Genomic DNA, 15,000 nt, shown 5'->3' with positions numbered 1-15,000 from the left:
TTTGAGGGAAACCTAATGAATCTGCATGTTAATTGATGTCAGCATTGCCATGCACAGAGGTATCTGCTCTGTTTGTATCATGCTCCCCGCATGCTGGCTTTCTGTTTTTACATTTCGCTCTTCTCCAAAATGAATTATGCAAAGTAGCACCTTGGGAGGGAATCGGAATAGCTCATCTCATCAAAGAACTGCTGGAAATCAATGCACCACTGCTGGGTGCGCCTGTCGGTGTGTGTGTGTGCACACAGGCGCATGCATGTGCAGTACATGTGCCTCTGTTGGTGTGTGTGCAAGATGTGAATATTCATATGAGCGTGTGTACCCATGTCTCTTTGGGAGTGTGTCTGCGCGTATATGCGAGCTCCATCCCTAGCCTACTTTCAGCATCTCTGTACGTATGCATGTGTCGCTCTCCTTCCTGTCTGCCTCTCAGCCTGCGCTCCCTTTAATTGGAGAAGCTCGCTGGCTGACCCAGCATCACGCACTCCGAGACAGCTTGAGCGCCGGATAATTTGGGCTGTATCTGGACCTGTCTCTTTATGGGCATTACTGTACATAACACTGCGAGCAGGGAAGAAAGGAAAGGGGATTTGCATCAACAGCCGTCGTGCCCTGGCTGCATGCACTGCAGACAAAGCACAGCCCCACATAACACAGCCAGCAGCGGTCTGACACTGCACCGCAGTGCCATCTAGTGACCGACTGCTGCATTACGCGTGTACAACCAGCCAGCTCCCCGAATGTTCTGCTCTCACACAGAAATGCTCCATGAACATGTACTAACAGACGAATAAGCGCACACACACACGCACACACACACTGTTCATTTGGCACTGAGTCATTATTTCCTCCCAGGGATTCTATTTTCGAGCTCTGTTAGACTGACAGGTGAGGCTCAATAGTCACACAGGCTCAACCATTAGCATTCAAATTGTCAAGGCTCTATGGTCTGACAGGTGTGCGTGTGGTGTGCGTGTATGTGTGTCTGAAGAAAAAGAGAAAAAGTGGTTAGGAGGGAGAAGGAAAAAGGCTGTTTATTAGAAACTCTAAGATGTGAGTTTCATCATGTGCCGCTTAATTAAATGTAGAGCCGAGCAATATGTCAGTGTTGTATCTTGATATGAGACTGGGTATCATCTTAGATTTCGAATAATAATTATATTGTAAGTGTTGTCTTTTTCTGGTTTTAAAGGTGCAGTGTGTAGGATTTTGTGGCATCTAGCAGTGAGATTGCAGATTTCATGTAGGAGAGCTACAGTGGCCAACGCAAAACACAAAAAGTGAATGGCCCTCATTAAAGTCATGTGTTTAGCCAGAGCTGAATTATCCACAGGTGTCTCTTCCTCTCCAAAACAAATTGACCATGCCTAAGCATGATCTATTAAAACACTGAATAAAGCATTTTCACATTTAATCTTTGTTTTCCTGACGCCGTCATCATGGAGGGACTGCTACCCTTGGTTGCCTGCACTAAAATACACAGACAGCCTTGTCTAGAGCTTCTGTTTGGTTTGTCTGTTCTGAGCGACTGTAAAAATATCATTGCAGACTATACGTGGAAGAGAATGTGATCATTATCACATTATCATTATCATTATCTATCTCTTCTGAGGTAACAAAAACCCAACAATTACTATTATTCCTGATGATTACAAACTAATAACAACATAGTTATGCATGTTATAACCGTTTCTGCCAATGATGCCCCAAAATCCTACACACTGGTTTTACTTTACTGATGGTTATGAAATTCTATTTGTGGAAGTATTTTGTTAAAGCATGAATAGTCAACTCTACAGTATCATTACAATATCGATATTGAGGTATTTGGTCAAAAATATTCTGATATTTGATTGTTTCCATATCGCCCATCCCTAATGAAATGCATTCTAACTTTCAGATTGTCAAGTGTATGCATTGTATGTGTATGAGCAAATGTATAACAATAGAGGGAAAAAGAAAGAAGTAAACCTCCTTATCATTCTCTCTTCTCCCTTCTCTCCCTGTCTTCCTCCTTCCCTTTGTCTCTTCTTTCTCTCTCTTCCCTCTGTTCTCCCTCAATTCAGCCGGACGACCTGGACCCCTTCCATGACCTGCTGGAGGACCGCTCCTTCACCACAGATGTGAACATGCCGAGCCCCAAGCCCAAGTATATCCAGTGCAAGGAGAGTAAGAAGGACCTGATAACGTAAGAGCCCTCCTACTCTCACCAGCGCCCCAGTGTTCCTCCTATCAACCTGACCCCACTGGCTTCTCCCCACCCACGCTCTGCTTTCCCCCTTCACCTTATTGCTTTCTTTTGTTTTTGTCCTTCTCTTTACTCCAGTTGACCTCAGACAACCACCACCCTTTCTCTCTCCCTTCCCCATCCCGTGCTGCTGGCTCTGCTATATGACTTTTATTTAACAGCTTTATCCATTTGTCCACACTGATCTCAGAGCCGCTAGCTTCCACCAATGCCTCTTTTGATGCTTTATCTTTATAAGACACAACACTAGTTGTCAGTATCATGCCACATCAAGTGTAGCTGTATCTCAGAAGCACAATATTTTTAAGAGACAGTGAAGCTAAACTGGAAACAATGAAAACCAACAATGGAAAAAAAAATCAGAACAACCCCTTTTTTTCTGTAATTTTCACATTTTCTTCTCCTTCCCTTTGGGCTTATAAATCTGTCTATTTTTCCGGTGGCAGATGTCCCACACCGGGGTGTGATGGAAGTGGTCACTTGACGAGCAATTTCGCCTCACATCGAAGGTGTGACTTCCTTTTCTCCTGGTGGATTCTTAGTCTATTTCTCTTTATTGTTTTCAGCTTACCTCGACTATGCTGTCAAACACCTGTAGGCAGAATGTCTCTCTCTTTCTCTCTTATTTGTTAGCCCTTTGACTATTGGCAACTTGACATCCTGAAACAAGGGTATCATGAAATACAGAAAGACTAATTTAATTAAAGATTGGATACATGCTAATTTTTAAGCTGAACCCAGGGATAAAATTATTTCTCAATGGGCCTGGTGTAAAGCCTTCTAAGCTGATGTTATTCAGTCCTCCAGGCCCTTCCCACAGTGCAATGCAGACTAAGCATTTACCATTCACAGTGAGACTTACGCAGAATTGTTGAGTGTTGCAGTGTGAGGTGAGTCTGTGAGGACTGAATGTTATCAGTCCGGAGGCTGCACATGGCTGCACCTACATGAAAAAGCTCACAAATCCAACTTGTTTTTGGACACAACACCATCTGCTAATTTGAATTTGCATGCACCAAAACAAGACCTCCCTTTGACATATGCACACAAATACTCAGAGGGTTAACTTAAATCAACTCCCTGCACTTGCATCATGGCTTTTTTGCATTTTCCTGGTTGGTGTTTTATGTATGCATGTGTTTGTACATGTCTGAGTGTATAGACGAGTGCAGTCTGAGAGATGATCTTGTGTTTCAGTGGTTTTGGGGGGGGTGACTCGTCATTCTGGTGTAACTAATGTTCCACTGGTGTATTTTTCAGTCTCTCAGGTTGTCCTTTAGCTGATAAAAGCATTCGAAGTATGCTGGCCAACAACGCGCAAGAGCTCAAGTAAGGCGTGAGATGATTCACTCATATATGTATGATTTGTATGTCTTGCTCATTCTGCCAAGGTCAACCTTATTAGTGTTAGTGCGCATAACTGCCAAAAGCGGTAATGAAAAGCACAGTAAGGATAGAGACGATGGGCTGCTTATATATGGAGTCATGGAGCTTTATTTCACTGCTTTATAGGGATGGCTATTTTAAGTCTGGTGATTTTTTTATATGTTTATTTTGTCAACAGACCAACCGTTTATTGATCCTTTAACAAGTATTCTTAGTAGCATATACAGTATAAAAATCTGTCCTCTGTACCATTGAGCTGCACTCTTGTCCAAAAACTATTAACATTCTCCTTCACTATCATGACCACACACACTACCATTTATTTTGACTAAATCCAACACACACCATCCCCGAATACTCACTAGCACACTATATGTAAATCAATATCCTGCTGAAAATAGTCCCTTAACAAAATCATTTCCTTTAGATTGAATATGTTTGCTAAAAACTTTAGTGCCCAGCTGTTTCGGGAATCTCTTAAGTCTTTTTAATGAAACTTTATAGTATATTCATGACCTTACGTAGGGACCCACGGGAGTGCCAAAGACAGGTCAGGGAAGGTAGAATGGACTAACAGACAGTTTTGGTCTTTTCATGAAGAAAAATATTTTAAAAACGTGGCTTCTACATTATGCATTATTGAAAACCAGTGTGTTAAATACAGTGAGACACAGGGCTCTCAGACACCACAATTTAGCCTTAAATTCTCATTTTTGAGGGGTTAAAATTTAAACTAATGAATTTATATTTTTTTGTTCCGTCAAGTTAGTTTAATTTCTTGAAGAAACTGACAATAAACAGGCAGCAAATGTACTGTATATTCAAAAAGTCCTCCAACTGATACGACTACATAGGGCGTTTCTTTCTACATTCTAATACAATCTATAGGAACATTTCCTAAATTAGCATCAACACGTCCTCATACATAAACAACCAACTAGGTCATCTTCCAAAGTTACATTTTTACCCATTAGCTGTCACTGTTTTAAACACATTGGCACCAGAACTGCTTAATTAGGTTTAAGGCAAAAAATTCAGTTGGTTTGGTTTTTGCACAAAAGTGCATGGCTTGGTTTAGAGGAAGTTTATTAAAGAAGTACGTTTACATAACGTATGTATGTGTCCCAAGTTAAACCACTTTGACACAATGTTGATTTTTGCATTCAGACGGGACACAAACAGCGGCTCCTGGGTCAGAGTCCTGTATTGTTGGTCTTTTTTTTGACCCATCAATTCAACCCAGCCTCTTACTTTTTTATTCTATGTCACTTGACCTCCTCGTTTGCTCCCATGATAATTACAATGGCCACTAGAGGCTGCTGCCTAACTAATACATATGAATCTGGGTTGTAGATACGATGATTGTACAAATTACCTGTGGGGTTGTTTTTTGGTGTCATAGGTCCTAGCATGGATTATACTTGAATCACCTGTCACAGTTGTGCAAATATAAATATATATGTATATTGCTGAATTGACACATAATGTAACCTCCAGTGTCTCTTCTTTATATTCAAAAAGTCTAATTATATAAAAGTCCATACTGGATAGTTTTGATTCATCCAAAGAAAAAATATTTTTAAATAGACTTCAACCAGATGAATAAAAATAATAGTGCTTGGGCTACATACCATCTGTGGACAATGTATGTTCACTTTTATTTGGAAGGTAATTTTTGAAAAGGCCATCACATTTTTTATTGTTTTATTTTTATGATTTCACCTTTTTTTCCCCCCACAAAATATAGGATGTTTAATTATATGGTGTTGTTGTTGTTCCAGCCCACCACACATAACACAAGACCCCTACAGTTTGTCGTAGTGTATTTTACACTCTAACTATGAACATAGTGAGGCGAATGTTTTGGTCTCTGTTGTCATATTTAATAGACAATAGACATGATAACAACAACCGTAGATGCTATAAATGATGCTCACAATATGGGGTATATTATCCTCAAGATGCTGCGCTTTTACTGTAGACCCTGAGCCCTTTTTGTGTTTTCTGCCCCAGGTGCCCGACACCAGGGTGCGATGGTTCGGGACATATCACTGGCAACTACGCCTCACACAGAAGGTACAGCACACATTCTGCATGCAGGAGCCATTTCCTCTCTTTTCACAGTACTCTTTCTCTTCTCTGTCCTGCATATATCATAAATGGACCTTAAGTCAACTTTACTCTGCTTCTACTTTCCTCCCCTTCTCTCTCTGTCTCACACACGCACCCACACACTGTATGCTTCCACTTTGTAACTCTGTCATTTATCTGCAGTCTCTCAGGGTGTCCGCGGGCCAGGAAAAGTGGGATAAAGATCATCCACAGTAAAGAGAACAAGGAGGACCAGGAGCCTATCAGGTACAGTACAGACACTGATCATCACTCTTCTGTCTGCCTTTAAAACCCTGAAACTGAGACCCCTCCTCCTGCTGCCAAAACTACTCACTATTCACTGCCTACTTTACATTTCTCGTGTGAAAAATACAACGCATAACATATGATTTCATTTTGTCTGTTTTAATATGAGGAAATAAACTGCTTAAATGGGAACAAAAGCAATATGCTGTTTTCTAATCAGTACATTATTCTTTGACAAGCACTGATGCGAACAGGAGTAAATCAGTATTAGCTCTGACAAGACAAATGCGGTATTAGTGTAAAGTTTTAGCCCAAATCTGAAGGTGCAGAAGAAACTTCAGAAGAGCAAGGTTGTAGCAGTTTAGAGATTCTGCAGTCTCTGGTGAACTCCTGCAGACACACAGGTAAGGAAAGACAGAGCGGCGAGCAGAGAGGGAGAGATAGAGGCAGAAAGAGATTGATTGGACTCTACCTAAATCCCACAATGGGCTTCTCTGGCCTCAGCCCTGCAGCTGCATTGATTTCTCTGGTGGTGCAGAGCACAAATAACACACTTTGGCCATTCTCGATCTAACCCCAATCATTCTGTTAGATTCTGAGGACAGTTTGCCACAGGTAACCTTGTCAGTGTGCTCTGATGACATTAAAATATCTTTGAAAAATATTTTGATTCACCATTTGAGGTTTGAAAACTAGTAAGGAACTTCAGGAGATAAGTAAAGTCTCTTGGGTTCAGAGGACGATATGGTGTTTGTAACTTGTAAATGAAATCTATAAAATCCATAGAATGAAGCGTACTAAATAGTCACTCTAAATTAAATGCTTTTCTTTTTTTCTGTAGTATTGAATGTAAAGAGGGTAAATGAACTTCAACTCTTGATCTTTCAAATATCCCTCTTTGGATTAGGGATGATGACATCATCTTTGTCACTCTTTCCCTTGATCTTGTTATGCTCAGAAGGAGGGTCAGTAATCTTTGTCCGTGTGCCCTCTTCAGGGCAGAGATCGGGACTTTTGCATTATTATTCTTTATTAGGAAACTTTTTCTGTCATAGGGAAGTTTGTTCTGGCTCTCATGCCAAGACGCCTGTCTAACCCTTTATACTTAACACTGAGGGACTGTGCAAAAATGATTACAGAAGGAGTAAAAGGGAGAGGCTTTCGTAAATACTGTTTTTTCCAAAAACACGGTAGTCTGCCTTTTGGGGGAGATCATTTAAGGGTTCCCTTTGGATTGAATCACATGCATTACTATATAAAAGACAGAGATCAAGTAGTTACATCAAAAAATGGCTTTCACACATGCCATTATACAGCTCTACAGTTTAGGAGGTCACTAAAATAAGTGGCTCTGCAGACATATTTTCAGTCCACAGCCAATTTGAGACACTTTATGGTGTGTTGTATCACAGTTACCCAAGCTTCAACTAAAACTCTTTTCTTTTTTAACTATTGTTAATGGTTGCAATTAAACATTTCATTTCAATAATAATGATAATAACAATAATAATAATAATAATAATTATTATTATTATTATTATTATTATTATTATTATTTATTATTATTATTATTCATTATTATTATCATTCAAAACAGAGTTGCAAAGTGAGTCACGGTAAAAAATAAATAAACATTTATAAGATATAATACTGGATAAAATAGTTACAGTAAATACTATCAGTTAAGAAAATGCCAAATAATAAAAGTTAGTTTTGAGAGGTCTCTGAGTTTTTCTACCTCAAGAAGGGAATTCCACAGCTGAGGGTCCCACATAGCAAAGGTCTGCTCCCTTTTCTTACAAGTGGAAATTTTGGAACATTAATGGGGCCTTGCTGGATGACCTCAACCAGCGATGAGGCTTGGAGGCAGATAGTAGATCATGATTATAGGCTGGAGCCTGATGACAGTAAAACAGAAAAATCTTAAAATCAATTCTAAAACTCAAAAGTAACCAGTGAAGGGCAGCCATGATGTGTGTGATGTACGTACCTCTCTTAGTGCGAATTCAAAGCCTGGCTGCAGTTTTTTGTAGATGTTTTGGGATATTTTGCCTACTGATACCAGAATAAAGTGTGTTGCAATAGTCAATTCTGGAAGAGATGAAAGAGTTGATGGCTTTTTTTTAACTGCAAAGGGAAAGGATTAACCTGATCTTAGTTAAACGTCTCATATGGGCAAAGTAGAACTGCACCAATTTCGTCACCTGAACATTATAAGCATTTTAAGTCAGCATATCATAAATAATGCCTCAGCCTCTTTTTAACATTATCAGAAAAGGCAGATAAATTGTTAATGCTGCTAGTGCTGACACCAGAGGGAGTTATTAAATCTTTTTCTGATTTGGATACATCCAATTGCATGATATTTTTGGACATCCAATTCTTAATTTTGGTGAAGCAGGACATAATACAAGAAACATCAGTGATGCCAGGCTTAAAAGTAGATACATACAGTTGTGTATCAAATGCATAGCGATCAAAGTCTATATCACTGCTTGTCTATGCATGACTTACCTCAGAGGTAGCATGTAAATCGGAGGGGACCTTGAATAGACCCCTGGGGAACCCCACAAAAGAAAGGAACATGAGAGGAGGAGACATCTCCAAGCATGACTACATCACTGATGCCAACATAGTATTTCAGGTAGTTTATTTATCAAGACCTTGTGTTCAGCTGTTACAGAGGTTGAGATGAGGTCAAGTAGAACTGAAACAGAGTATAGGCCTGTGTCGACCACAAGCAGTAAGTCATTGAAGACTTTGACCAGAGCATTCTCAGTGCTGTCTTGAAAACGAAAACCTGAGATTTTTTTTTTTATTTGTCATACATATAAGAAATCTGTTTCTGTAATTTGTCAATAAAATATCAGAATTTTTTAAATGGACTTTATGATTTCTCCAGAGCCCAAATGAATGTCTTCAAATATCTTGTTTTGTCCAGTAAAAAAATCCAAAACCCAAAGATATTCAGTTCCTTATCATATACGATAAAGAAAACCATCAAGTCCTTACATTCGAGCAACTGGAACTGGCAAATGTGTAAAAAAAGAATTAAGCTGGTATTTGATATTGAAAATGGAGATTCATCCCCTTTCCCCACCCCAGTAATTTTCGTACAGTCCCTAACAGACGGTGTGGCATGAAATACAACACTGCTCTCACCAGCCTCTTCCTGCTGGACATGATGCCGCTGTGGATGGCAGTCAGTTTGGCTAATCTGAATTGTTACACAGACTGGTGGATGTTAGCCTCAGCAGCACAGCTCTGGATCTGTTAAAAGGTTGTTCCAGTTTGGCTCTCAGGTCACTGATGAGGTGTGTTGTGAGCTGATATCTGGTTCAGGCAGCTGAGACATTTATGGCTTAGACTGGTGTCCACAGTTCCCCCTGAAGGGGATAAAGAAAGGTACAGACATGGGAGAGGCTAACAAGAATGTGAAGACATAAGTCAAAATAAGTCGAAGATCTGTAAAGAATCAAATGTTACAGACATGCTTTTATAGGATTAAATGCAATGATAAAATTAAATTTACCACGCAGCCTTAAACGAAGGTGAAATTTTTTCACAAGAAATTTAAATATAATCAACTAGTTACATTCTTGGAATAAATTAAAAGATATTAGTGCTCCCAAATAGTTGTTAACATCGCCTTAGTCCCTCAGATATATCGTCACACTACTTAGGTCGCAATACAATATTTTTGCGATTTTAGATCTTATAAGATAAAGTTTCCAACCTGCTCATCTCACTTCAGTCATTTTTATTGCAGCAGATTGTTTCTTGTCAACTAAAAAAAATATATTTATTTTATTATTCTAGAAGGATACCAAAAGTTAAATTTGCATCCGCAATATTTATAGTTTATATAATAAAAATATATATATTTTGCATCTGTGTATTGATGCAATTTTGCCATGTAAAACATCACCACATAATGCTGAATCTGTTTTTTTCCCCACTGCTACTCCTAAAACCATCACCATCACAGCCTGACTGAATGGATTAGTCAATCAAATTCCTGTGACTTCTGACCTATATTTACTCTGAGAAATATTTCAAATGCAACAGAAAAAACGCTGTGGCGAACAGCAGTGCACGTTACGCCCCCTGTATCTTTTTTGCAGTCACAAAGTCACAAAGCTGAACTAAAACCAGGTAGCTGCTATATACAGACAGAACTAATACTTTCACAACTGTAGCTAGCTTTAGCCATAATCCATTTTGCAAGCTGTGACATTTGGAATAATTTACTGCCTCATTGCATCTGATTAGCATGGTGTTGATGCACTGTCAGCATTCCACGAATGTGATAAGACTGCCACTGGGACAGCTTTAAATAAGATGATGGTATCTTTGTTTATATCAAAGCTATAGAGATAGAGGGAAACAGAAAAATGATATTCTCGCATACAGTCTTTGGTGTTTTAATACTCTGGAGGCAAAGAGACTGTAGTGAGAGCCAGTGGAGACTCAGCAGGTCACTCTTTGAAGGAAGAAAGGATGATGTCTCCAAGGGGTGGGGAAAAATCGATACACTCAAGTATAAAAAAAAATCCCTGAATAGGTAATTTATTTTCAATGCCTGAATTGATATAATTCAAAGTCAGGTGCCTCATTTTAGTGTTGGCCAAGGTCGAAAGAAGTAACTGCTTTTATTGTTGTGGTAATATCAAGAGTAATGAGACGTCAGATCCATTTCGAGAGAAACAAAGCTGAAGCAAGACTGCAGAAAACAATGGGTGGTCCCAGGACATGGGCCTTCAGTTATCAGTTATCTGTGTAAAGGCAGCAACAGAAAGTTTGCTAATCTGGCGGAATGTCAGGGCAATTTAGGATCAGACAATCAGGGTTTGCGCCAAACTCTTCATTCATTTAGTCTAAATGAAAAGCATTTTTGGAAATGCCTCATGATATAGGCTACATCCTCTAGATGTGTATGAATGAACTCTGTCCCATGATCTAGAGTTTAAAAAGTAAACAAAAATCACAATAGATGGTAATATCAAATCACAATACTTGACGAATTACAGTACTTGAAAATGAAAAATACATAAGTATCATGATAGTATCAAAACAGGAGACAAGCATATCATCCCAGCCCTAAAGTATCCAACATAATTAAAAGCTGGATGGTATCAACTTTGAACACATAAGCAAATGAAGGTTGTGCTTGAATTAATCATTAAAAATGAATTTAACTGTTTGGCGTGTCTTCTCTGAGAACATTTCACTCTGTCCCCCCAGGTGTCCAGTCCCAGGTTGTGATGGTCAGGGACATGTGACAGGGAAGTATGCGTCCCACAGAAGTGCATCAGGATGCCCCATAGCAGCCAAGAGGCAAAAAGACGGCTACCTAAATGGCATCCAGTTCACATGGAAGTCTGGCAAGACAGAGGGCATGTCCTGCCCCACGCCGGGCTGCGATGGCTCGGGTCACGTCAGTGGCAGCTTCCTGACACACCGGAGGTGGGTGTGGGGATTTGAGTTTTCCATATGTTTACATTCAGACGTTCAACCATGTTGAATGTATTGTCTTCCTCATAAAAAACCTTTAAGATTATACTATGACAAAGATAAATTCATTGAAGCGTACAAACACTTTATGTTTTGTACATATTAAAAGAACAAGCTATAACGTGTTAATTGTTGCCAGTGAACTTTAGAGATGCTTTGTTACCTTTGGCTAGATGTTTCCCCATTTCTAGTCATTATGCTAAGCTAAGCTATCTGTCTCCTGGCTCTAGCTACATATTTACCAAGAGACACGAAACTGGTATCAGTTTTCCCATTAAATTTTCAGCAAGAAAGCAGATGCTGAACAAAGACTTTAAGACATTAAAGGAATAATTCACCTATAAAATGACTGTCTGTATATCAATTAATAACCGCCTGTTACCTTGAATTCATGAAGAAAACTTTTTCTGGATTCTCCATTCAACATGGAGTCATACAAGAAAAACAAAGTTTTCTTGATGATTTCAAGATAAGAGGGGTGAGTAATTGATATACAAATGCTCATATTATGAGTGAAGTAGCCCCTTGATGGAATATTTATTTCTTCTCAGTCTCCTTATACACAGCATAAAGTCCAACATTTTTTCTCATGGTTTGTGTGGAATATACTGAAACGATGCTTTCTCTCCTTGTTTCTGCCCTCAGTCTGTCAGGTTGTCCACGTGCCACCTCCGCCATGAGGAAAGCCAGGCTCTCCGGAGTGGAAATGCTAACAATAAAGCAGCAACGTGCCAGCAACGGTAACTACAAGTACCACTCGCCCACACAATACAGCCAATCAGGAGCATGGATGTGGAGTGATTTGCTTAACTCCAATTTCAGATAATAAACCAATCAGAAGTGCGTTTGTGGACAGCATTGTCTGAGCAAAAGCTTACATTGGAAACATAATGCCATTCAGAGGTAGTGTGTAAATAATGAGAAGAGTGGCTCCAGTCCGAAAGAACAGGTTCTGAGTTTATTCGGCAGTAATCAGATATGGAATATCGGGACTAGCTCGTGGTTGCGTGCGCCGTCTGTTTTCCGAACACTTCAGCCCTGACTGCAGTGAATTTCAACACTTCATAAAGGGATGTGACAGGATCATAATGTAATTTGTCTGTGGGATTGTTGAGTCTTAATCAGCTAAAATGACCTGCCCCGCTCGTATTGTGGAGGTGAAGACAGTCACACAAAATGTCCAGCAGAATTCTCACACAGCCACACAGTGGTATTGTGTCATTTTTAATTACTTCAGTCCAACATAAAGGCCGTTAATCTAATTTATGATGGAGGCCTGGCAGTAATGTGTCAGTGTTAACGCGGCTGCTCCTCCTCTGCAGGACTGGAGCATGAAGAGGACATCAAACAGCTGGATGAAGAAATCAAAGATTTAAGTGAATCCAATTCACAAGTGGAAGCAGACATGATCAAACTTAGAACACAGGTAAGTCACGTCCTGTCTGTGTTTCTGAGTCAGCAGCGGTGTGCGCTCGCCTTGTGAATACAAAGCTAACATCCTGTCATCCGCCTCCTCAGATCACAACAATGGAGTCCAACCTGAAGTCCATAGAGGAGGAAAACAAGGTGATTGAACAGCAAAATGAATCTCTCCTGCATGAGCTGGCCAACCTCAGCCAGTCACTGATTAACAGTTTAGCTAATGTCCAGCTCCCTCATATGGTAAGGGCCACCAGGAACGGCAAGCCGGCAAGTTGCAGATTATAGCTAACTGTAGCATTCTAGCAGCTTACTCATTTATTTGTGTATTTAAGCCTATTGTGCATGCTTAGTCTAAAATGTGGAGCATTGCTTGTCTTTCCAAACAGTGAGGGGGAGTTGTAAAATGAGGTTTGATTGGACATTTTTTTAAAACTCTAGCAACTCCAAAAAAAAAAAAAAAAAAAAATTGCTACATTCAATGGTTGAGGTTAAACAAAGGTGTAGGCTATTCAGTGAGGTGTTTCTGTTCTTTTAGAATAATGATTTAAGGCTTTATTGTAAAGTGTATTGCAATCGGATTGACTTTTTTTTGGCTCTTGAAGAAAGAGCAAAAGTATGATATTCTCTTGCTAAGAGTTTCACAGTAACAGACTCTATTATCCTGTTTTTCATCCTTCACTGTGCCATTCTTTCATGTTACCCTCTTGCATAATGTACTAGTTAACATTCATTGACAAAGGAATGAATTACAGTTAACAGTCATGTCTAAGTGGCAAGCTTTTTTTATAATGCTATCCTTTTTAATTTCAGCAGTTAGTCAGATAAAAAGTGTGACGCTGGAGTAAATTAACGCAATTAGAATTTTTCCTCCATATATCCATTGTGCCATTGTGACACCATGGGCTGGCCTGGCTCTGTTTGTCTCGTTGCCTGATGTGTATTCATCTATGTTCAGTTTATTTTTTTCCAGTTAATTTTAAGTCTTCTGTTTGGCTGTATGTCACGTACTGCCACCTAGTGTTTAAATGTCAGAATAACTACCTTGTTTCTCAAAGCAAGCTAATGGAAATGTGTCCCTCCTTTGCTCCCATAGAAACCACTGACACACAAAGAGCCTCCTCTAAGGAATAACAGCTGCTTACAGCTGCACCAGCAAGTAAGTCTCTTTGTTTGCATTTCTGTGATCATGCTTTGCGTTAAATATTGTATGTAACTTCCATTATAAATGTTGTCATTCTTATAGTAGCAAAGAAAAGCAATAAGGATTTAAAGCTTAAAGAGACAGTTCACCCTTGAATCAAAACACATATGTTTCCCCTTACCTTTAGTGCTCTTTATCAGTCTGGATTGTTTTGGTGTGAGTTGTCAAGTGTGCGAGATATCAGCTGAAGAGATGTCTGCCTTCTTACTAATTTAAAGGAACTGGATGGCACTCAGATTGTGGGGCTCAAAGCGCCGAAAAAATACATTTCACTCAAATAATCAATGGACCTTTTGTTAGCAATTCCATGCAGGAACTATTTTCTTTCTAACAAACTACTCCTGTCAACCGGATCACTGCACAGAAGGAAGTGTAGGCAGAAGGTAGCGTTGGGTAGCTCAGTGGTGCTAGGTGAGCTAGCAGTACGCTTTCTGCTGTGCAGTGATACAGCTCGCATTAGTAGTTTGGTGTAAATAGATTACCCACGGTCCCAAAAAAGTTGGAAAAGTCATATAATTTCACAATAACATTTTCCAGGCCTGGAAAAGTTATGTAATTGGTAAAAATCATTGAAAGTTTTGGGAAAAAGTCTAGAATTTTGTTGTGTGCAATAAAATTGGTATAGTAATCACCCATGGATAACCTTCTCATGTGAAATAACAGCAAACAGCACATGACAGCAAATTTTACATAACGGTGCTCTAATATGCGGAGATGTGTGACAACATTTAGTTTACCATCACGTCTGTTTCTTGATGTGTTTCTTATGTGTACCAGCTAGCTGAAATTAAGTATAAATAGAGTTTAAATATGATACATAAAAAAAAAAAAAACAGATGTCAAGCGGGGCAGGAGAAAAAAATGATTATGG

At 39.4% G+C, this 15,000-nt stretch overlaps 1 protein-coding gene across 1 annotated transcript in view; it reads left to right on the top strand.

The window, feature by feature from the left end:
• myt1lb (myelin transcription factor 1-like, b) overlaps positions 1 to 15,000 on the top strand; it is a 128,168-nt gene that overhangs the window by 112,579 nt on the left and 589 nt on the right. Inside the window, exons 13-21 of the mRNA XM_042500860.1 lie at positions 2,067 to 2,188; positions 3,509 to 3,577; positions 5,648 to 5,710; positions 5,909 to 5,992; positions 11,237 to 11,458; positions 12,152 to 12,246; positions 12,829 to 12,932; positions 13,025 to 13,168; positions 14,022 to 14,084. Coding sequence (XP_042356794.1) covers positions 2,067 to 2,188; positions 3,509 to 3,577; positions 5,648 to 5,710; positions 5,909 to 5,992; positions 11,237 to 11,458; positions 12,152 to 12,246; positions 12,829 to 12,932; positions 13,025 to 13,168; positions 14,022 to 14,084 — 966 coding nt within the window. The remainder of the gene's footprint in view (positions 1 to 2,066; positions 2,189 to 3,508; positions 3,578 to 5,647; positions 5,711 to 5,908; positions 5,993 to 11,236; positions 11,459 to 12,151; positions 12,247 to 12,828; positions 12,933 to 13,024; positions 13,169 to 14,021; positions 14,085 to 15,000) is intronic.

Source organism: Plectropomus leopardus, chromosome 14 (genome assembly GCF_008729295.1).
Source record: "Plectropomus leopardus isolate mb chromosome 14, YSFRI_Pleo_2.0, whole genome shotgun sequence".
In the NCBI taxonomy this organism is placed as follows: domain Eukaryota; kingdom Metazoa; phylum Chordata; class Actinopteri; order Perciformes; family Serranidae; genus Plectropomus; species Plectropomus leopardus.
Note: the sequence above shows the minus strand (reverse complement) of the source record. Positions and strands in the feature narration are given on the sequence as shown.